We start from the raw sequence: 23,756 nt of genomic DNA on the forward strand, positions 1-23,756 counted from the left end.
GTGTGCTGCTTCATTGACGGTAAGAACTTTAAAGATTAAGCGCATCAGACTGACGACGGATGAGAAAACGATGGCGACGTTTGAAGTGCGATTTTCACACACGAGGGAACAACAACAGAGTCAACCAGCTGCTGCTGCTGTGTTTGAATGGACGTAATGAGCGAATGAAGAGCAGGAAAAGCAGGCTGGAAAACATCAATAGATGATCTGCTGAGTGTTTGATGGGTATTTATTTCTGCTTTCTGAACGTGACCGACACGCAACTCTTTATTGATTCTTCTCTCTGTTCTTTCTTAAAGCCGTCGGGAAGCTGACAATGTCATCTGCTGTATGAAATGTCCATCATCTCAACGTTAATGGCTCCCACTGCTTCACATTGTGCAAATTAAGTTGTCGTTTCTCACACCTGCAAACTCCACCTGGATAACACGAAACGCAGATGAGGGACTTAGCCTGCAGCCATCATACAGAAATTAAAATGAGCTGAAAAACATAGAACGTTCTTGGTCCTGGAACCAGTGGAGGGACGCTCTGTGTAGAAAACTGCCACCAAACAACAAACAAAGACTTTCTTTCAGACTGAGACTGTTTGAGGTGAAGTTTCCTGGAAGGCTGCAGGAGGCTCACACTCCTTATCTCTACTGACATTGTTTGCAGTTCTCAAATCTCAAAACTGAGGGTGGCGAATAAATAAATAATCATAATGGATAACAATACGAGAATAACACTCAGCGACAATGACATATCTGCTGAGCAGGCACATCTACTGGAGAGAAAGACCCTCTGCTGCAAGGCAACAGCGCTAATCCTCGAGCCACAGAGTGGCGCTTATCTCATGGTTATGGATGTGGAGGAATCAGCTGTCGCCAAAGCTCCAGCCCTGCGTCTTGTGTGTGAATGTAAAGTTGTGTATGAAAATCCATAGGTCTTAGCTGAACTCAAATACAGAGCATAAACCTCCGGATGTGCAGCTGACTCCTCGATTCTGTCACCTGAACAGACGATGACACCTCCCAAAAATATGTGTCCATTCAGGAAGTCCAGTCTGTCAAAACAGACGTATCTGAGGGAGGCAGACACCTCATCGGTCCCCTTCAACAAAGACACTCTGCTCATTGTGAAGCCATTAGAAACAAACAGGAACAATGGCTCAGCCTTGGCTGCACTTTCGTTCAGTCTGTCCAGATGTCTCATAGGCTGAGAGACAGATGAGAGACGACAAGAAACAGATCATTTGTCCACCACCTTCCCCTGTTCCCATCGGTCCACTCCACTGCACGAGTGTGAGGCAAAGCGGACCGAACCGGGTTATAAGAGGACTCACCTGGCCAGGTTGAAGGCGTCGTCGATGAGTCCTGCCCTGTTTCCAACGGAGATGATCTGAGAGACAGACGAGCAAATGGTGAGACAGACAGAGAGGGAGTAAAAGAGACACAGAAGACAGCAGAGACAGAGAGACAGACAGACCTGAGGGTTGTTGTGAAGCTGCTGTATCAACAGTTTCCAGTTCTGGAGGTCGTAGTTCACACGGAAGTAGCCTGTCTGGTTGATGTTGCCTAGCAACCAGGTTTTGTCATCCATCTGACCAATCCTGTGGGTTTCTGAAACAAAAAACAGAAAAGTTTTAGCCAACAGTCCGACGAGAGAACAGCACCGGTTCAACCAAAGAGGTGAAAAAAGGCAGGATATGAGTGGAAGGTCATCAGATATGCAGACGATACCACGTTGTGCTGCCGAGGTCGTCGCAGTGTTTTAAAGGCTGCAGGAAACTGTGTCGCTGCTTTTTTAACGTGATGTGGGCTCTTTGGAGCTGGAAGTTGAGGTGAACAGTGAGAAATCGGACTGAACCAGTTGCTTTATATCGAGACGCAGTTTGATTAAAGTTAAAATAGGGAGACTTAAGTTTTTCTGAAAGCTTGTACACATTGAACTTGGCAGAGAATGATAAGTGAATGAGCCTGAAACAGGTAAACAGATGTTTGGCCCCATGAGCAAAAGCCTTTCGCTTTAAATTGAATGCTTTTGTTCTATAATGTTCCCACAAAGCATTGTCATGATGTGGAAAAGTAGTACAGCTGCACTCTGTGATGCATTTTACTGAAACACTTACCTGACTGGCATCCACGCTAACTTGGACAGGTGTTTCATTTCCAAAACAGAATGAAAAGCTAAAACAGCTGAATATTAACTGCAGGATCTGCAGCAGATTGTGTTGATCGTAGTGGCGTCTCAGCCTCTCATCAGGACGAGAGCGTCCTCCGAGGTTCTAAAATGTGGTTGTGAGCTTCAGTAGAACAGCTTTTGCATAACAGCCAGGTGAGGAACACATGAAAACAGCTGCTGACCCGAGTCTGGCCCACTTCTTCAGCTACCCTCCCACTGGTTGATATTAAACTGTCATGAAGTTCGACCGCCTCCTTTCACAAAGCTCGAGTTGTACCAGAGCTCAGTCCATCACCTGTCAGCTGTTAATAAGCACAACCAGAGAACCAGAGACTTCTATTCTGCAGTATGAGCTCTCACTCCAAAAAAAGCTTTATTTTTCCAAAAACGGATCCAGGGTCTGCAAAACCAGGAGCAGAATTAGCTTTATTTTCCAAAAACTGAAGCAGAGCAGATATTTTCGGAGACAAAGCAAGCTGTCTTCTCTGAAACCCAAAAGTAGAGTTGTTTTGTTTTCCAGAAACAACCCCGGAGAGTTTTATTCTCCAGAAGACAGAAGCACAACAATTCCAACCCTCAAACAGCTGAACCTGAATGACTTCCACTCTCCATAAAAAGAAAGAGTTTTATTCCCCACGAAAAGACAGAAGAAGAAGCGGAGCTACAAGGAGCTTCACTCTGCGTGAACAGATACAGATCGAGAGTTATTCTCCAAACAAAACACAGAATGAGGTTTATTCCCTCGGCTGAACCTCCGAGCGAGCGCAGCCTGTTATCAAAGGAACACACCTGTGGCTCCCAGTCTTTTAGTTCTTTAAACGCAAATCACTTATCTCGAGATAATGAGATAATTAATTTGTGCTGATCAGATTTTGCTCCGTTAGCACACCAAAATAATCCCAAGACAGCGGCTTGTTATCTCAAGTGTGACGAGATGATTAAAACCAACTTTGATGGAAGTGTTCAATAAATGGGAGCGAGCAGTACTTTGTCGTACCTGAAGCGTGGCGGCAGCACCATACCTGTCTTGTTGTTGATCCAGATGAGGCTCTCTGAACCGAGGGCGGATGCGTTTCCCACCGCGACCGTCAACGGCACCTGCCACTGTAGACTGCAGACAGGAGAGTGATGTCAGTAATGGCCGCTGAATGGGATTGAGTTTTATTGCCTCAGTTATCAGATGGAGAGACATTAGAAAGAGAGAGTGATGGTCAGCGATCATCGCTGCACATCAGTCAGCTGGAAACGGATGGAGCGACGCCGGCTGTGCTGTAGAGAGAGGGGAGGAGGGCGAGAGTGTAATAGCTGCAGGAGTCAGCAAACATCCGTCAGGAGGAAGCGGCTCAGGGTTATTGTCTTCTTCAGGGAGCTGGAGAGGTTAAATGTGCTGTCTGGGGAAACTGAGTGTGCAGGTTAGTTTGGTGATCTGTAATTTCAGCTGAAAGCTTCCTTCAGGCTTTGAGTGAGTTCCCCAAGCTCTCAGACTCTCGATGCATTTTAAAAACCCACCGGTTCCCTCAAAAGTGCCGAGCCGCTGACCTTAAGCGAGGCTGCGTCAGTCTGCCTGAGAGGCTGATGCTGAGGAGATGAACGGTTTCTGAATAGCAGCAGATGGACAGAACGATGTGGGACGAACTCGTCCTCCAACAAAACTGAGAACGGCTGAGCTCAAAAACAGACCCAAAGACACGAGACAAGGCCGTTTTGGTGATGACACATTCACAGTGTTGTTATGAACATATACTACCTGATGCTAACACACGCAGTGAGGCAGCAGTAGGATGTTACAGACAGCAGATTTAACTGCAGCTGTAGAGCCTCTGTGTCGCTGAGCCGTCACAGCTGGACTCAGGTCTGAATATTTCAGTGTGAGCTCTCCTCGATACTGAAGAGACGCTGAAACAACCGTCTTTTCTCTGCTCCTGCGTGCGCCTCATGGTGACATGTTGTGTATCAGGAAGATTTTTTTTATCAAGGTGTAACAGGACAAGCGAGTGGCCGAAGCAGCGGCTGCCTCCACAGAGAATCTGTTCAGCTGTTTGTTTGTCGACTGCTGACGGCATTCGCAGCCTGATACACATTGACGTAGTTGTGCTCGAACAAAGGACAAAATAAATCACTTCAGTTTGACATGATTGCAAGCAGGCGCAGTCATGTGACTGAAGAGCATCAGATAGAGCTCAATGTGTGCACCAGTCAGCAGCTAACGGCTCTGAGGTGTGTTTTCAGAATGAATGAATGATCACAGAAGTACTACAGGAATACTACAGGCGCAGTATCTCTATGATCCTCTCTCTATCCTACCACTCCACGCTGTCACTGTGACCATGAAGGTGACTGTAGAGTATAAAGACAATACAGAACAGAACTGAGTATTCAGAGTGTGTACTTTAGATCCAACATGAAACTGAAAGGTATTCTGTACAGTACTGCATTCGTGTCATTAATATACTGAATGAATACTAGATAAGCGGCCTTTAAAGAAAGCTCTCCCAGTACACAAACACCCTGATACTTCACATACGTCAACATGCTGCTTCCTCATTAACGCTTCAGTCTTAATAAGGATTTTATATATAATTAACCACTGAGCAGAGGTGAAGGCTGAGTAACGAGTACTTCTGCTCTTCATGATGATAACATTACTGCACTTCAATACTTTTAAGTGCATTACTACTTTTACAGAAGTGAAGTATGGGAGTACTTTTTACACCCCAGACAGTAAAAATCCATTTTAAAGGCACGAAGAGTAAATAAAACTGAGAGGAAAGAGAACGAGAGCTCGTTTATGTTAGTGACCAGTAGACAATGTTAAACACACACAAGCACACACACACACACACACACACACACACACACACACACACACACACACACACACACACACACACACACACCTTCTCTTTGGGTCCATTAACACTTGAGTTTTTAATTGGGCTCATTTTGATCAAACTGATTCATATTTTAATTAAAGTGGATTTTAATTACAGACAATCAGACGCTAATTCACCCGTTTAAGGCCTGTGTGTTTGTGTGTGTGTGCATGTGTGTGTGTATGCGTGTGTGTGTGTGTGTGCATGTGGTGGGGGTTATTGTAACACAATCAGCCAGAGAAAGACCCATTTACCAATCCCATAATAGCCATCTGTCGCTGCGGGCAACTGTGGATCAATACCGCTGCCTAGCAACGAAACATTTAATCTGATATTTATATCACAGTGATTGACAGGAGCACCTCAATTACACACACTCACACACACACTCACCTGATCACACACAGTCAGCAGAGTGTGTTTATTAATATTTGATTGAAATGAAGCCTGTTTATTTTAGACAACAGTGTGTGTGTGTGTGTGTGTGTGTGTGTGTGTGTGTGTGTGTGTGTGTGTGTAGTTAATGGTTTATTCATCAAAGGCAGAAAGCAGCTGAAAACGCGCGCACACACACACACACACACACACACACACACACACACACACACACACACACACACACACACACACACACACACTGTGGGCAGCCTGCCTGTGCTGATGAAGAAACTTTAAACTCCTCAGAGAGCCCCTCACCTCTCCGTCCCTCCTCTTCCTCCTTAAACTCAAGGTTCAGAAATAAACCAATCAGCAGCTTGATATCCGCCCGACCTCATTTTCCTTCCCTGGCCTTCCTCAACGTGTCGACCAATAGGAGCACAGACTGGTTTTCGGCACGCGGCTGTGAACACGGAGAAGCCAAACGTCCTCCAGTCACTGACCACCGGACATAACACAAGCCATGAAAGACGGCGCGCTGTGATTGGTCAACTGTAGAGGAGGGACCAATGACACGACGTCCTGAAAAGAGGCTTTAAACTACACAAAACTTAACAAATTATATTAAAACAGGACAAAACCTGAGCAACGATTCCATAAAATGACCAGACGTGAGCTCCGTTCAAGATCTGATGGGTAACAAGTTCCTAAGAACTGATCCAGGATCTGATCCAGGAACTGATCCAGGATCTGATCCAGGAACAGGCTTTACAGGACGCCTCTGTAACTGACTGAAAGTCAAACTGCTGCGTCTGAGTTCTGCTTAAAGTGACAAACACGACGTGAACACAAAGAGCGGCGTCTCCTGCCGCGGCGGGCGTCACGAGGCGACCACAGGCTGGTTTTCGTCTCCGTCCAGACACGACTGGAGCGGACCGGACTGTAATTAAATGAAATGCAACGCTGAACACTCATTTCATGTCGATTGTTAATAAATAAAGGCACTTGTATGAATTCACAAATGTATTTCATGCTTCAGGAAGCAGGCGGGCCTGCTGCGTCCAGATAAAGGAGCAGAGAAAAGGGAAAGCTCGGCTCACGTGCCCGGCGGACTCCGCCATCGACTCGCCGGCCAGAACGGGAGGTGCGTTCATGGACATTATGGGCAAAACGTGGTCTCCGCAGCAGCTTCAGTCCTGCATACATTAAGACACGCTGTCGTCTGTGTATTAATTATTTCTGTCGAACACGTCGTGACGTCTGAAAGCAGTGTATAAATAAACTTTGCTGAGCTTCTGTGGGACAATTCATCACTGTCCCGCTCAGCTTTAAGCTAATTAGATCAAACACGCCGCCGCTCGTCCTCCAATCACGTCCGCTCATGTGTCAGACGACAAAGCTTCTTTTGTCTTAAGCTGCGATCACAGAGACGAGTCGTGAGGCGTTTCAGGCCGACTGAGATGCTGTTTGATTTATTTTCAGTGTCATTAGCGCGACCTTATTGTTAGCCGGCGTCGTCCTCTGGTGTCTCTTTCTGTCAGCTCAGCTCTTTAAAAACCATTTATTGCCTCGCTGCGTCGACTGTTTGATGGCGGGAAAATAAAAAGACACAAATTTGACACATGTCCCTCAAACCGCCGGAGACCGGAGGAGGACGAGTGCGTCTGACAAAGAAAACACTGTGATCTTTAAAATGTCACCTTAACGCTTTAAGTTTAGAAAACACAACAAAAAGTTTCAAATAAAGTTTTTTTCATCGAGCGAGTAAAAAGCTTTGCTTTCTTTGGGATGATTGACAGCTGTCAGACAGTTAAAGAGACGCAGAGTTTAGTTTTATATGTTAAAAAAGACATTTCAACAAACATAAACACAACAAGACAACAAGACAATCCAGTCACACATCACATTCGACACGCGATTAAACAAACTTTAAAGGAGCAGTTTAGTGACATCTAGTGGTGACTTTGCACATTGCAACCAACTGAAAATGAACAGGCAGCTAGTTTGGCTAGTTAGCAGCTAATGCTACTAGCACTAACAGCTAATTTAGGGCTTTCTTTTGACTGATTTATGTCTGATTCAAGTTTATTGTGAAAGCCTGCCCTCATGTGTGTTTTAGGGACCTTTAAAGTCCCTGTGAGGAGCTCGAGGAGGAGTCTGCTGTTGAGGTAAGGGCTCATTGGTCGGTGGTGTTTGAGCACCGACTGCCTCGTTGGCGGAGGTCATGTCTGTTCACGCTGATGTCGACTAATAGAAACTAAGGCAGTGAAAATATTAAACAGTAACAGGTTAATTAGTCCTAAATAAGAGGATCGTTCACGGTGTTCCCGTCCTCGGATGAATGCAGTTCGCACGTGGCATCGTTGCCATGCCGACGCTGACTGCCGCAGACAGACTGCTGAGTTCACACATTAACGTCACACTAGAAGATTTACCGCCAGCTCCTGAATCCCACAGACAGAACGTGAAGCTGGTGTAAACGCAGCTGTGAGTAATCAACATGGATGAAGTGTCTGAGCCTCGCTTTCACGCCGCCCAATCACAGGACGCGAGGCGTTAATTAACTGAGTGTTGTCTGGACCTCTGACCTGGACTGAGACTCAGATGTGGAGCTTTGACCGACACAGTCTGACCTCTGCGGTGAAAAGCCGCTCATTTAAAACCTGTTCAACAGAAAAGCTCGAGCAGATCTGAAGCATGGTCAGCGTTGGCGTCCACGGCGGCATCAGCAGCAGTGACCGCTGAGGCTGAACGGAGGCACGCTTTCCTCCAGGAAGCCGTGCTGCTTCGAGCTGTTGGAGGATTTTCGACAGACCGGACAGACGCTGTTCAGGGATGCTGAAATTTCTCGCTGTATATTTTAGTACGTGTCTAAAAATGTATGTTTCCCTGCATGTAAATGAAAGAAATACAAAAATAAATAAATCAGGAGAGTAAGTCAACAGCGTGTAACACTGCGGGACGCTGCTGTGCTTCTGAACGGAGCATCAAACAGCAGCCTCTGATTCAATCCGCCGCTGCTGCCGCCGCCGCGTTCAGCCGTGACGACACCTCAGCTATAAACACAATAAGAGCTTCTTTTTACAAGTGCTGGCGAACGCCCCGGGACCACCGAGTGTGTCTGAACGCACCCCCACGAGACTCGACAAGAGTTCAGCTCCACCTACAACAAACAGCTTTAGTTCATCAGCTGAGGAGACCTCGGGACCGACTCCGAGAGAGGAGCTCGAGCGAAACACAAAAGCCTCGCCGAAGATGAAAGAGGAGGAGGAGGAGGAGGAGGAGGGAAACAGAAAGCGAGGGGGTCGGAGTGATTGGAAACGCCGGCCACAGTACAAAGACATGACAGAGGGAGAGAGGGAAGGAAATAAGGGAACAACAGGTAAGAAAGAGGAAGAGGAAGGAGGCTGATGAAGTATTGATGGAGGAGAAAGTGGGTCGATAAAACAGCGAAGAGAATAAACTCCAGACGTGAAGGATGTGAATAAAACATCAAGTGAATCAAATATGAATGAAATATAAATCATGTAAAGGTGGTAAAGAATGTGAGGAAAAACTGGAAAAGTGCTTTTTCAGGACGAAGAAACGGAGGACGAGCTCAGCTCCAGGTACGAAACAAAGAGATACAGGAGAACCCTTTCAGGAGCGAAAGGGGAGACGAGGGGTCTGAGAGACGCTGAGTGTCCCCCAGAGACTTATGGGGGGGGGGGGGGGGGGGGTGAAAAGGTAAAAGTTATGCTGAGGGCCACAGGAAGCAATGATGGCTGCCACTGGCCCGTCGACCAATCACAGCCCGAGTTCAACTGTCGTCAGGACAAAATTTGCCTGGGAAGATTTACCAAAAGCAGGCGGGGGACAGGAAATAGCTTTGATTGGCGCTACCAGGGCTAGCATGCTAACAAGCCGTCCAACGAAGTTCATCAATCATCATCACTTTTTCAGCTCGAGACCCAAAAGAGCAAATTCGGTGAGGCGGCTCACGCATAAACACCTGATAGTCACTGGATGTAACTCTGCTTCTACGAATACGTGTCTCCTGTTTTAATTAAGAGATGAAACTCAGCACTGTTTCGCATTTTGTTCTGCAGCTTCAGATTTTCTCACATCAGTCTCAAGTTTTCACAGGATCGAAGACATTTTAGTCTCACCTGTTGTTGTTCCTGACTTCCTGTCCATACAGGAAGTGCTCCTGGCTGACAGTGATGTAATGAGTGGGGAGCTGCTCGGATTGATTCTTGCTGATGGTAACAACGGGGTAGCCCATTTGTAGAGTCCACCTGTCCATCACCCTCCCGATGTCGATGTCCCGCCCCTCTGAACGCATGGCCTGGGCAAAAGAAAACGATGTACAAATAATCAGGCGCTAATGAGGATTAATTGACATCAGTTATTCAGTGATTATTTAAATCATTACCTGGGTAAATGTCTGTGATCAATAACTTGGTCAAAATTAACCAATGTTTAGTTCAAAGCCCCTTAATTTGAGAAAAATGATTGACTTTCAGGTAATTGGAGATCTGATTGGCTGGCAGCTAATTAAGGAGCAGATCAGTGTAACGAGCAACACTAACGAAGATGAATCTAATTAAAGAGTTTTCCAGAAGCTTCCTGTGTGAAGGACAAATAAGAAAACAAGCCCCTGCCCGCACCTGTCAGTCATGTTACCATGGCAACTCTCCCAGTCTCTGTCTCAGCTGGGTCTTAACGAGCGTCTCTCTGGCCTTCATTAGAGCCGCTTCGTTAAATAATTAACAGCTTCAGTCAGGCCGGCTGCTTTTATCCCTCAAGAGCCGAATGTGGAGCAGTTAGAGGTTTAAATCCTCACTGCAGAGCAAGGCACTAACACGCCCTGCCCTGAGGCCGCTGCGCCAGGGAGGACGGATGGTTGGAAACCCAGACAGGTGAGCGGACAGGTAGGCCTCACCTGAGACAGTTTGCTCCACAGGTCGTCTCTGGCTGCGTTGCTGTACATGTGACTCAGCAGATAATTCTGAAAGACAGAAATCGATCAGTGTGCAGATCTTATGCGTACCATGTGACAGGAAGTGACATCATTCGGCCGCACAGCATTCAGTATTTATGGATTTTGAACGTATTGATCATGCAGACCTGATCCGAGTTTATTAGAAATAAGAAAACTGTGAATGAAGCTAAACCACCACATGTTCGTACTGAGCGTGTCTACGAGCACTTCCTGTTTCCTGCCTCATCCACATCCTGCTTCCCTGGTTTCACGCTCACGTCCAGCCAAACAAACTTCAGTGTGAACAGAATCACTGTGTGAAGTAAAGAGCTGCAGCTCTGCCTCGAGGTTCAGCGTTGGACTCCATCGTTTGACGTCAGCTGTTTGTGATCAGACCACGTTCTGCTTTCTGACTCAGCGTTTCCCACAGAAATGACTGCATGCTGCTCACAGCCTTTGCTCTGAGCTGCTTTATTTACTGTAAGCTAGTTCAGCCCAGTGGTTCCCAACCTGGGGTCGGGCCCCTCCAGAGGGTCACCAGATAAATCCGAGGAGTCGTCAGAAGATGGAAAAAAGTTCTCAAACACACACTTCTATTCATTTGTTTTTCACTTTTAGTAAAGTTTAAAGGGGAAATCGCTGATTTATTCTGAGGCGTCATGAGCTGAAATGACTGGGAAACACTGGTTCATCACAGAAAAATGTGTTTTTTAAGTAAAAATAAGTGAGAAAAGTAACTCCAGCTGTCAGACAAATGAAGTGAAGCACAGAATTCCTGTAGGACCTGGAAAATGTACTGAAGCGGAGCACGTGAGTAAATGTACTTAATGTGTTTAATTAGTTAATTAGTTAATGTAATGCCATCACTGCTGCTCTGCCATAACCACTTAACCACTAAAGGATGTGAACCCCGACCACCAGGTACAGGTGACACTAACTGAGCGTCTGAGCGAGGTGCGTACGTCCGCCGCAGGCGGATCCACGGCTGCGAACAGTCGGTGAATGTGTGTGAAAGAGCTTTTAGCCAGAAACATTTCAAAGCGTTTAATGTCTGGAAGGAGTCTCGGTGAGATTAAAGGTCTCGAGCTTGTGTTTAGCGCCTGTGTTGAGTCTGAAGGGCTTTGGGCTCAATCCCTGCTCCCACTCCAAACTCTGAAGTTATATTTTCTAAGCTAATGAACAAGTGAAGCTCCCAGAGAGGATCTCCTGGTTCAGAGGGGACTCGGCGGCGTGGCTGCTTGGGTTTCAGGTGTAATTCGTTGGCGACGGTTGCGTCTGGTTTGATCCCCGCCTGCTTCCAGCACGGGGAGGGAAACTCATTCCCGCTGCGGCGGACTGCTTTCTGAAGGCTTCGGGACGCTGGCGGGCTGTTGGGTTTACGATAAAACACGAAAAGGCAGGAGAGTGGTACAAGATAACAGACCACCTCCAGAGAGAGCTGGGATCTGCTGCTCGCCGATAGAGAGGATTCCTCCGTCATCATGGCGAGCGTGGAGGTCGATAAGGCCAGAAGGAGCTCTTCATTGGAGGGAGATGATACACGTGATGATAACAGCACACAGCCTGTTTGTGTGGCTTTGATTGTATGACTCTGTCACCTTTACCAAAGCCGACGCCGGCGGAGATAAAACGGCGCCCCCGCGGCGTCTGATCAGACTCACACGGACCCAACGCGTCCTGTGATAAGAAGCATCCTGACGGGAAGGATCGCGCTGATAACGGCCTCCTGTGACGGCTGAGCTGACACATCTCAGGCTGAGCGGGTTTCAGCAGCTGATTGACTGCAGAGGTCCGACCTTGACCTCCGTTCTGCATCACATCCAGGACCCTCCGGAGCCGCCGTAAATAAAACAAAATAAATAAAAGGGTGATGTGCTGCAGGACCAGACGCCTCCCTGCTGACTGGTTTTCTTAAATCAATCAAACTGGTTTTGGTTGATTCGTTTCAAAAACAGCTTTTATCTGAACAAACCAAATATTGATGTTTCACGCTGGTCAGCACATGTTCTTCAAGGTCACATGGTCCAACCACCAAGAATGTTTCCCGTCTCCGGTCTGTGATTGGCCGGCTTGCTTGCATCACCTGACTGCCACTGAATGTTTACCAAAATAAAAGCTGTAGTTTTGTCTGTGAATCCAAATCTAAAGAACTTTAAGCTTTAAGCTGAAACTGAAATGAACATTTCTTTGACTTCAATCCATTTCAGTGGTTTTTCGTGCTTTTATTTTGGAGAAAATCCTCTTTACAAACAGATGTTTTGTATGAAGGGTGTGCAAAAACAAAGTTCTGTACGTTCAGAACAAATCGCTGCTCAGTGATTCAACCTGACTGACGAGTGAAAGCAGAAAGAGACGAAGAGCCTCTGAGCAGCAGATCGATTCAGAGAGGACAAATAAATCGACAGCCATGACAGAAACTGAAGCTCAGCGTCAAAATCAGGAGCTGCTTCCTGCTTCAGTCGCCTCCAACCAGCGGCGCCAGTATGTGGAGGGAGAATGGGTCCAGCAGCCTTTACTGGGGTCACGTTACACTGAGGGGACGTTCACTAACGGAAGTTTGTTTCATTAAACAACGAATCAAATGTAAAGCAAACACGTTTAATGAGCTTTATGACGTCGTGTTTTGGTTAAATTATTGACGCTGCAGCTCCTGTTAGAGCACAAATATCCAGAATGATGCAGGTGTGTGTGTGTGTGTGTGTGTGTGTGTGTGTGTGTGTGTGTGTGTGTGTTACAACCCCACACTACCTAACAAGTTTAGTTTCAGTGCTCAGCTGCATCAAAAACATCTTGGGAAAATATTTTCTTCAATAGTTCCCCCACACACACACACACACACACACACACACACACACACACACACACACACACACACACACACACACACACACACACACACACACACACACACACACACACTGTATTCCCTGTGTTGTGCTGCTGGATCAGCAGTGTTTTATATAGAATGTGGTTCTCGGTGTGTTTCAGGTCACTGACAGTTTCTGCAGGAAAATCAGGACAGTGTGTGTGTGTGTGTGTGTGTGTGTGTGTGTGTGTGTGTGTGTGTGTGTGTGTGTGTGGATTCATACATATTTCAGTGACTGTGTTTAACCCACTTTGGTCTTACATCATATGACATCAGTTTCAGAGTAACGGCCAGCTGACTTCCTCTGTCGTCCGTTTTCAGCTCGCCGCTCTGACGCACCGACGCTGAGCGGTGAGTCGTCAGAGAGGCCGTCAGCGGCGGCGTGCAGCTGGATGATGAATAATGCAGCGCGCTGTCATTAACACCGCCGATGCTGGTATCTACGCCGCCGTGTGTTTCAGCCCCCCCCCGATGACTCTCTGCTCTCTCTCTGATTCATATTTCGGGCCGAGCTGCTGCAGCACGGATCAATTTATTGAACTCTGCTTTGAACTCGTCCCTAAATAAACCACAAACATCATCCCACTTCAGCTCACGGCTCCTCATTAACCACGACAGCAGCGTGTCGCACAGCACGAAGAAACTCAATTACACATCCCCAAACATCCCAAACTGTCGGCCTTTGGGGGGCATCGAGGTGCTGATGGGGACTTTGGAGGTTTAAAGTCTCATTTCAGCATTTTTAGACAATATATTCACTTTTTTCAAAGATAAATGCGCAGAACAGGATTTAAAAGGAAAAATAAATAAAAGATATTTAAAATAAAACCTGAAAAACAGACACTGGGTTGTGGTGGGGAGGTGGGCTTATTCTGGCTTCAAACATGAAACCAAACATCCACCCTTTGAGCATCAACCCTGAGAAGTTTTCATTGGGTTCCTTCATGGTGGCGGCGGTGCTCGGCCTGAATTCAGGTCACTTCCTGTGGTTTGTAATTTTGGCAACGTTTAACAGCAGAAAACAAGAAAACTTCTTCTAAAACGAGCCTGCAGCCAAATCCACTTATTCGCTGCCCATATGTACACTCCAAACAGGCAGAGAGTAGCCAAAACATGGCTGAACACACACACACACACACACACACACACACACACACACACACACACACACACACACACACACACACACACACACACACACACACGCAGCTGAATCCTGGTGACAAACCATTGAAAGCCAGCTGTCCCTGCTGTCCTCAGATACAGACTCTTTGTGTATGTTCAGCTGGACCTGTGGCGCCGCGTGAACTTACGTTGAGTCCTTTCTGGAACAGCGTCTGTCCCATCACGTTAGCCAGCATCCGGATTAACGCTGCCCCCTACGGACGGCACAGAGACGCACACTCTCAAACGTGATGACAAGTGAAATCATGCTCTCATCTGTTAACGTGACATGAATGAGTTAATCTCAGAGGAGCTGCTGTGATCAGCGGATCAGCTTTCAGAGGCAAAGTGAACCTTTAAGGTGTCGACCAATCAAACAGGAGGAGAGTCCAGGATGAAGGAAGCTGTCATGTCGCACAAGACTATTTCATATAATCCCACTGTGCCTGAATGTGAACTGCTCCAAGAAAAAGTCAATCATGATTTAAGTTAGCAGCCAAGCCAGCACAGCTAATTAGAGTTAGCAGCCAAGCTAGCTCAGCCATTTAAAGTTAGCTGCCACGCTAGCTCAGCCAATTAGAGTTAGCCGTCAAGCTAGCTCAGCCAATTACCTTGGCAACAGCTGTGGTCAGAATGTGTCGGCTATCTCGTGCGTTATCTGTTAGCTGTGAAGCAGCTCGCCAACTATTTTATCAGGATTCATTCATGAGGATGAAATCTTCTTTCTTTCTTACCTTCTTGTAGGCGATCCAATCAAAGACTCGGTCGATGTCCGTCGCCTGCTCCACTTCCTGGGAGATCGGGTGGGAGGAGCTTAGGCCATCCAATAGCATCACCTCGTGGAGGACGTCAGTCAGGAAGCGCTGCTTCTCCTGCAAACACACACATTTGTCTTCGTCTCTTACGGGGACATCATTGAGTGTCTGGAGGTTAAGCCTGACCCACGGTGAGTCCAGCCAAAGCCTCAGTCTAAATCTAACCATAAAAACACAGTTTAATAGTGAAAACTGGGATATTCGTCCCCATATGGTGATTTCTGGATTCTGGGGTTTGCTCTGGTTTTCTTCCAGCTCAGCTTAGACAGATAAATAAATAAGTCTGGAAAACAAAGACATCAACAAATCGTCATTTAGTGGAACATTTGGTTCAGTCAACAAAGGTTTAGTTTGTAATTAGTCGGTTAATCTCTGTTTATTGTAATCTTTGTTCATTTCCGTCTTTGTCTTTTCTCCTCTTGTTTCCACTCTTCAGTCATTTTTCTTATCACAGTTGCATCTCCTACTTTCCCTGTTTGCTTCCTCTCGTTTCCTCCCCTCATTGTTTTCCGTCTTGTATCTGTGCTTTTCCTTTCTTTCCTCCTCCTCCTCAGTTTCTCTATCTTCCCTGTTCTGTTTACTCTCATTTTTCCTCCCTCGTGATTCCGCCTCACTTCTTTTTATGTCCTCCCGTCCTTTCCTCCGTCTTTCCTCTGGTTGTTTCCTCTCATTACTCCTTTTCCTGTTTTCTCTCCTCTTCTCACCTCCTCTGCCCTCCTGGTTTCGGGGATTTAATACGCATCTGCAAACATGTTGAGCTTTGACAAGCTCTGTCTAAATTACCCCTGGGATCAGGCTAAATCCGGAGAAGTGCGGCTCTGTCTAATTCATGGATTACAGTGTTTACTATGGAGATTTGGTTTTAATGAACCCCGTCTTGTTGAGCAACAGAACTGTTGGCTTATTTAGTTTCAGTTGGTAATGAACAGAATGAACGGGAACTTTTTTTTTAATTAACAGTATCTGTTGGGATCTGGCTAATTCTTGGTCCAATGTGGCTCTGCGTAATTCATGGATTAAAGTTGTTTATTAAGTAGATTTGGTTTTAATGAATCTACATCAAGTTAAACAAAAGTTTCTTGAGATATTACGTTTTTAATGAACATTAAAAAGATTTAGATTTCATGGTGTCTGCTGGGATCGGGCTGCTTCTTGGCAGATGTGGCTCTGTCTATGCTGGTTTGAATGAAATTCTCATCTCCTTAAATGTAGCTGTCTAATATCTGGTGTAAGGGTGATGCAGGGAGGTCTGATCTCAGGGAGTGTACAGTACAAAGATAAAAATAACCTGACTGCTCCGCTCGCACAGGAGTCCTTACATTAGCAGTCAGGGTGGTCTGAGGTGTAGACGGGCTGGGATCTGATTGGTTGGGCTGCAAAGGTCTGTTGGAAGTCGCTCACCTGGATACTCTGAGCGTTCATACATCAGCCCTGCACTGAGACGGACGTCAACAAAGACAATCCCAGCAGATTCATCTCAAGCTGGCCAGCGGAAAATCAGCAACAATTTGTCAGGCTGGACGTTACACTTGGACTTCAAGGAGGGACAACCCCGTCGCTCATGTCCGAGGAAACCGCAGCTCTAAGTAGCCCAAATAAATTCACCACGACAGCTTTTAAAGCCTCACAACAGGGCGGATTTAGGAGCGTTTCAGGAGCTTCGTGACGATCTCTGAAAGTTTTCCTTTGAGTGTTGAATTGTGTCCCTGCACATAAAGTTTGCTTTGTTTTCTGACTCCAACAGTAACGTCCTGACGGCCGCTGAAGGGGACGCAAAAACCGACGATGAGACGAGAGCCCGAGCTGTGCAGCACAAAGCTGAAGCTGAGCAGCATACAGCGAACCTGCAGAGATCCAGCGCTGATGGATGGATGCGAGGCGAAGGCGAGCTCCTCCGTGGACGAGTCTGCAGAGACCTGATGCAGCGTCAGCAGCTCTGATGACCAGGCCAGCTTCCACAGGACGTTCCACGTCTGAGGGCTGGTTTCTCCACACGGTGCAGGTCCAGCAGCACACACCAGGGAACGCTTTGGGTCGGAACATGGGTTCAGTGATCCAAAGCACACCGCTGCTGCATCATCGCGGGACTTGACTGGGCGAGGACTCGGCCAGAGTCGCTGGATTTTAACCCCGTCGAGCTCGTTTGGCACTCGATGAAAGCCTTCATCTGAAAGGAGGCTAATCCAGGCAAGAGAAAAGAGCTCGTCCAAGCCGCAGAGTTCTTCTGGGACCCGAAACTGACCCAAGATTTCTGCAGCAGAGTCATTACAGGCTTATGAGAGGTACAGAGGCCGGCTGAAGAACAGAGGAGGGCGCAGCGGAAAGTGAGCTCCATCAAACAATCCACACAGGAAGCAGGAAGTAACGGCCGTCCTTTTCAAAATGACAGCGTGAGTGTTGTTTCATCTCGTTTCATACTGTGTCTGCAAATGAAACGCTGCTTGTTAGATTGCTGTGATTCTCCTTTATTACCAGCGCAGCGCTCTGTGTGTTCGTCCAGGTCGGACCTCTGTTCAAACGGACATCAGAGGCTGGAGAGGCGACTGATCTTCCTGCGATCAGGCTGAACGTGTGCAGAGACCGTCGGCTGGCTGCTCGGCTGCTTAACGACCCAAACACATGCAAACACGAACCCACGAAGAAGCTCACATGGATGTTTTTACAAAACATTTCTAAGCTCGTGCGTAACGCTGCTGAACTGACCAGCAATTAAGAATTTTCTGTCGTCGCTTCTCAAAGTTTAATCATTTTCTCTGAACTCAGCAAATCTCAAAGGGAGTCTGTGGATTCTGTGGCCATAACAGACATTATCAGCCTCCATTGTTTCTGTTCATTTTCTAATCTCAGCGTTTATCTCAGTACTTTTGATCGGCAGCGAACGTCATTTCCAGAAACACTCGTCTCGATTTGCTCGTGCGACAGTGTTTGTTCAGCTCGTCGTCCCTGTTCTCAGCTGTAACGTCTAATTCTGCCTCCACCTCCGCTGGAACTGTGAGTAACGCAGAGAGTTAAAATCCTCGTTATCTGTTCGCAAACTCGGCCAAAAAGCTGATTCTGATTAAACCCCAGAAGCTCCGTCAGTCTGGAAACACGCTGTGCGAACCGCAGCCTGAAAGCAGAGACACCACTCTGCAGTGCTTTATGTGGGGGGGGGGCTCCCAGTGGCTGGATAATGACTGGAAACTGGATCTGGGCCGGCTGACTGTAAATGAAGCTATATGTCAGACAGACGGTTTGTTTTGAAATGGATCTTTCCGGGCCGACGGGAGAGGATCTGACTAATTACAGGATGTTTTCTTTGTTTATGCAGGAGCTGGACTGATCCCTCCTCAGAGGATCGGGCTAACTCCTGGGTAAAGACAGACTACTGCTTTGGTAAACACACATAGAGGTAAACATACAGAATCACAGGCTCAATTAGTTAATTAGCTTAATGGCACATTTGGATGGAAGCAGAATTACTCGGTGAGAAAAAAAAAAAATCAGACTAAATGAGACATCAGCTTTAATTAACAGAGACTTTAAGTCACCTGGGGGAGGGGGGGGGTCCATCTGGTCATTATGAACCAGATGGACCCACATGTGGAGGGACAGCTAATAGGCCAACAGTCAGTGTAAACACACACACACACACACACACACACACACACACACACACACACACACAGATGGAGGGACGGGGCTGCGTTCAGGAGCAGCTGCTGAACCTTTAAACTTCTCCTCCCTCACTTCTTCCTCCCGCTCTCCTCTCCTCCCTCCTCTGTATTTCAGTGTCATGTGAGGACGGCTGATTGGATGACGGACAGCCGTGAAGGTGTTTCCACTCGGACAGGTGAGCGTTCAATAAGCCGAGGTTTCATTAGGTTTCGCTCATTTCAACACCCTCAGGCCGTTTTTCCTTTCCACTTCAGCTCTTCTGTTTTCATCTGCAACCTTAAGTTCTGAAAAATCAATCCTGCAGTAAATAACTTTGTGAAGCTGAATCGTGGGCTCACGTCGCTCCTCCGTCCCGCAGAAAGCTTGTCAAATTAAACAGACCGTTATGAGCGACGCTGCAAATCACTGAGCGTGACCTTTAAAGCGTGACGCTGATGATGTTTGAGATTTGAGTTATTGTCGTGAAATCCCGTGAAAACAACAAAACATTGATCCCAGCGTGTCTGTGACGGTAAAAACACCTCCAGACATAAAGTTTCATGGTTAAAAGGTTCGTTTGTTTCCTCAAACAGCTGCTCGCTGTCGTTCATCAGGCAAACAGGAGGACGTGCAGCATCTGTGTGTGTGTGTGTGTGTGTGTGTGTGGGGGGGGGGGGTGTTTGTGTGTGTTCATGGAGATCACTGAGGAGTTTTAATGGAGGTCAATGGCTCAGAGGAGGAAGATCAATCAGCTGTGAGACACTGAGCTGGTTCAAAGGATCGAGTAAATTTGGTCTCATTGGTGAGAATCAGAAAAATCTGAAAAAGAGATTTAAAGGGTTTGTGCATCCTGGTTCTTCAGCTGACTGCAAACACTTTGACAGATGGAGGACAGTTTCCTCTTCTTCCTCATTAACTGAGTGTCCATTTCTAAGAGGTGAAGATGAAGGTGGATCTTCATCTGCTCTCGTCAACATGAATATTTCATGTCCACGAGTCAACTCATAAAAACCAAAAACTTTTTTAGCAATAGAGAAAATAAATCAGCAGACTGACATATTTCCGAGTGGTCCCTGAATGCAGCACGCACAGTGTTCTGCACCCCTGCTTTAACTTGGTACAAATACCTCAACTGTCCTGCGGCTGACCCCCCCGTTCTGTCCCCCAGCGCCTCTTCCTGCTCTATTGTGTCCACACAAATTAAACATGATGCTTCTTGGTCACGATGGAAAAACACATTGTTCTGGCTTTTGGTAATTCACATAAAGTTAATTAAAATGTTGGACGACGGCTCAGGAAAAGTCCCATTCTGAGAATTTGTCCTTTGAATGCCGTGTAAATATAATTAGGAGAACTCAAAACGTGGCCTGTTATTGGCTGTGAGGGGAGGTGAGGGGAGGAATCCCACCGACGGCGCCGCTGCAGAAATAAACCAGCTGAACCCGGAGAGTCCGGATGTCATGGTGCGTGTGTGTGCGTGTGCGTGTGTGTGTGTGTTAGCCTTGACTAATAAAGCTCAGATCAATAACTTCTTCACACGCTCTTTGTGGCCGTCAGATGAAGTGAAGGGCAGCTCCTCTTCCTCCACCTTTGATTTTCTGTGCTGTGATTCGACATGAAACAGTTTAAAACACGGCGTGCTGTTAGCATGTTAGCTCTTCATTCGTCATTATAAAGCACGTCTTAATGTCTTCTTCTGCGTGAGCACATTCTACAAACACCGGCCATTCACAGAGTTTCCCACTGATCATTGATTATAAGAAGGACGGTGCTGAACATGATTGATTAATTATCAAATCTGTGAACATGAAACAGACCAGAACTCAAAGACAGCCATGGATTAGTCTTTTTCTAACAAATCCTCATGAACTTTTAGGACTAAAGGGAAACTCTGAGGCTGCTGAACTGTTGGCTGACAGCGTTCTGCTCTTTACAGTTTTGTTTATCCAATCATTTTTCATAATTTAACGTCTTTGTTTCCTCCACTTGTCGCCGCGCGGCCGTAAACATCGCAGCTGCGTCGGCATGAAACTGACATTAAATCTTAAATCTGTATTTTAAAGTTACGGCTGCACAGATGTCATACGGTGCATCCTGACTGGTGAAGTGATCCATTGATTGGTTGTAATACCGCTGCTCGTTCTCCTCCTGCAGCGCCGCGTGACTCAGCGCTGATGGAAAACGGCCTTTTAAATAAAAACCTGCATTATGAATAAATGACTTTATCAGCGACGGAGCGCTTCATCATCGCTGTGATTGTTACTGGAGAAACACTTTGTTTCTATTAAAGCGTGCAGCCGTGCAGAAACACATTAACAGGCTTTAAAAATGCCACGTCGCTCAGGAACAGGCGGCGTGAACGTGCCGGAGATGAGCTGTGCTGGAAGTACATCACATCACACACATCACGTTCTGCAGAGACGAAGCAGGAAGTGTGTGCGAAGTTCTGCGGCGTTCTCGGTTTGAGGAAGATTCCTGTTAATTTGATTGTTTTGGGCTGACTCACTCTGCATCAACCTGAAGAGCAGAGGACTTCACCTGCTGCAGGTTCAGGCTGAACACCAGCTGCTGAACTGCAGGAAAACACTTTTAGAAATGGAGGAATCAGATATCGATCCACGCGAGTGGAGGAAGGTGGAGGAGCTCCGGAGGAGCGCTCACAGTCAGGACTTCCTCCTCCTCAAAAGCCTGTTTTAACTTTCTTCTTCTGCACTCGCTGTGCGTCCAAACTTTAGCATAGAAGAAGAGAAGCAGGCAGATCTTTAAGCTGGAATATTTATTTTAAACAGTCTCACTGGTTTAATTTGGACAATTTACTGAAATAATTGAGGATCATGTTTGCCGCTGAAAATAGTTCCCACTGAACCCACCGTTTGTTTGCTAAAGCAGAGACGACAGCGATCTGTGGGCGAGCTGTTTTTTAAGGAGCCAATGAGCTGCTGGCTGAGGGCAGGTGAGGCCAGCAAGCGCCAAGAGACGGACGGACACGTTGGTTTGGGTCTGCACAGGAGGTCTGTCTACGGGGACAAAGACGAAGAAGAACACCAGCCGGATCATTAAGATTTAATGTCCACTGGTTTGTACTTTTGACTTTGTCTCAGAGACCCCGCAGAGACGTTGTCTCACTCAGCTGTTCGTCTCTCGCTCTGATGGAGACGTTAACAATGATTAGGACGTTACTTCAAATAAGTTCTTTTTCATTCTAATAGTTTATTAAAAAAGCTCATTTTTCTGCTTCCTGTCGATGCGTCTGCAGAGTTTTATTCTCAGCAGAAATCCGAGCTGAACGGGGTTTGTTGAAGTCACTGAACGCGTTGGCAGGAAGTGTCCCAGTTCCTCTGGATGATCCACACACCTGCCAACACTTTCCACTGTCAATTCATTTCTGCCAAAGCACCAATAAAAAGTGTCCACAGAGACGTCCTCTACTCGTGAACTGAGACACCAAGCAAACAGGTTTACGCTTTGATTGAAGGCGCAGACTCTTTTCTGTCTGTGCTGCATTCACTGTCTGGACTTTAGTTAGTGTTTACATTCATGTCTGATCAACTGGAGCCCTGAGCTGCAATTCACCCTCACCTGAACGCATCAGAGGGCAAAGAAAGTCAACTTTAGGAGTCAACAGACGAAGGCTCAAAGCATGTCATACACCCGCCGGTCCACCAGAGGGCAGCATCAGTGTGACGCACACGCATGCATGAAGCTGCAGCACCAGCAGGGGGCGATAATGACGGGAACGCAGGACAAAACGAGTGGACGCGGCGACTTTCACACGAGAAATTGTTCGACTGTTTTCAGGAAGTTGTTCTTTTCAGCCAAAACTTGATCTCTTTTTAAACCTAACAGTAGTTTTGCTGTCTAAACTAAACTGCAACCGTCACCTGAAATGTTTCTCAGCAAGCTTTATTTTGAAAGTGTGGTGCAGCCATCCCACAGGAAGCGTTTGGTTATTTCACTTCAGGCTCAGCTGAAGAAACGTTCACTGAGTTTAGAAAAATGAACGTCTCTCCGTTGAATCAATGAAAATTCTGAGTTTAAATCAAGTTTTTAGCTTCGAGTATGTTCAACTAATAAAAAGCTGGACTTTAGGAAATAATGAAATAAATCTAAAATAAAACAAAAAAGAAAAAAAACTGACAGTTTGATTGATGTTATGAGTGAGGTTGTTGAAAAACAGCTGGGAAGATTAATGAGCGCAGCACACATGAAAACCTCGTTCAGAGTGAATTAAAACTTTTTGATTAATTAAAGCTTCTACTCACCATGTTCCACTTCGGGAACAGGAAGTCGGTCCCGACGTACTCGAAGAAATGAGCGAAGCCTTCTTTCAGCCAGACGTCCTCCCACCAGACCGGCGTCACCAGGTCGCCGAACCACTGAAAGACGAAGGAGAGACTCACTGATGTGGCTTTCTGTCCCAAAAAATGAGGAGGAAGAGTCAAACATGTTAGAGGAAGAAGACCTGAAAAAGTCCTCCTGGACCAACAGACACAACAAGCATTGAGCGAAGAGTTCTGCTCTGAGTCCATCGAGACGGACGTAGTTTCCGCCTGATGACGCCAAAGCAGCCGAGGACAGCCGAGCGTCAGTCCTGGTCCCACGTGGAGCAGGAGGCCTCGTCCATCGTCCTTATTCTTCTGTACTGTGTACGTTATATGTTTAAGTCTAAGTCTAAGTCTGAGTCTGAGTCTGAGTCTGACGTCTGAGTCTAAGTCTGAGTCTGAGTCTGAGGTCTGGTTCTTGAGTCTCACGGCAGCAGAGTGTAATAAAGGCAGAGCACGTAATGAATAGACTGTAGACTGAAGCGTGCTGATAGTGAAACGCACGGCCGCAGGAGTAATACACGTGGGCCCGGGCTGTTTCCTGGCAACACGGCTTGAATGGGACCGGGCTAACGT

At 46.7% G+C, this 23,756-nt stretch overlaps 1 protein-coding gene across 1 annotated transcript in view; it reads right to left on the reverse strand.

Annotated features, from left to right (window-relative positions):
- The window catches only part of LOC139350280 (thyrotropin-releasing hormone-degrading ectoenzyme-like), a 127,003-nt gene that overhangs the window by 20,218 nt on the left and 83,029 nt on the right, over nucleotides 1-23,756 (reverse strand). The window contains exons 6-13 of the mRNA XM_070991504.1: nucleotides 23,121-23,234; nucleotides 15,142-15,279; nucleotides 14,557-14,622; nucleotides 10,339-10,404; nucleotides 9,563-9,741; nucleotides 3,186-3,274; nucleotides 1,468-1,601; nucleotides 1,325-1,380 (exon numbers count right to left, since the gene is read on the reverse strand). Of these exons, the coding sequence (XP_070847605.1) occupies nucleotides 1,325-1,380; nucleotides 1,468-1,601; nucleotides 3,186-3,274; nucleotides 9,563-9,741; nucleotides 10,339-10,404; nucleotides 14,557-14,622; nucleotides 15,142-15,279; nucleotides 23,121-23,234 (842 nt within the window). The remainder of the gene's footprint in view (nucleotides 1-1,324; nucleotides 1,381-1,467; nucleotides 1,602-3,185; nucleotides 3,275-9,562; nucleotides 9,742-10,338; nucleotides 10,405-14,556; nucleotides 14,623-15,141; nucleotides 15,280-23,120; nucleotides 23,235-23,756) is intronic.

This window comes from Chaetodon trifascialis, chromosome 22, assembly GCF_039877785.1.
Source record: "Chaetodon trifascialis isolate fChaTrf1 chromosome 22, fChaTrf1.hap1, whole genome shotgun sequence".
Taxonomy (NCBI): Eukaryota; Metazoa; Chordata; class Actinopteri; order Chaetodontiformes; family Chaetodontidae; genus Chaetodon; species Chaetodon trifascialis.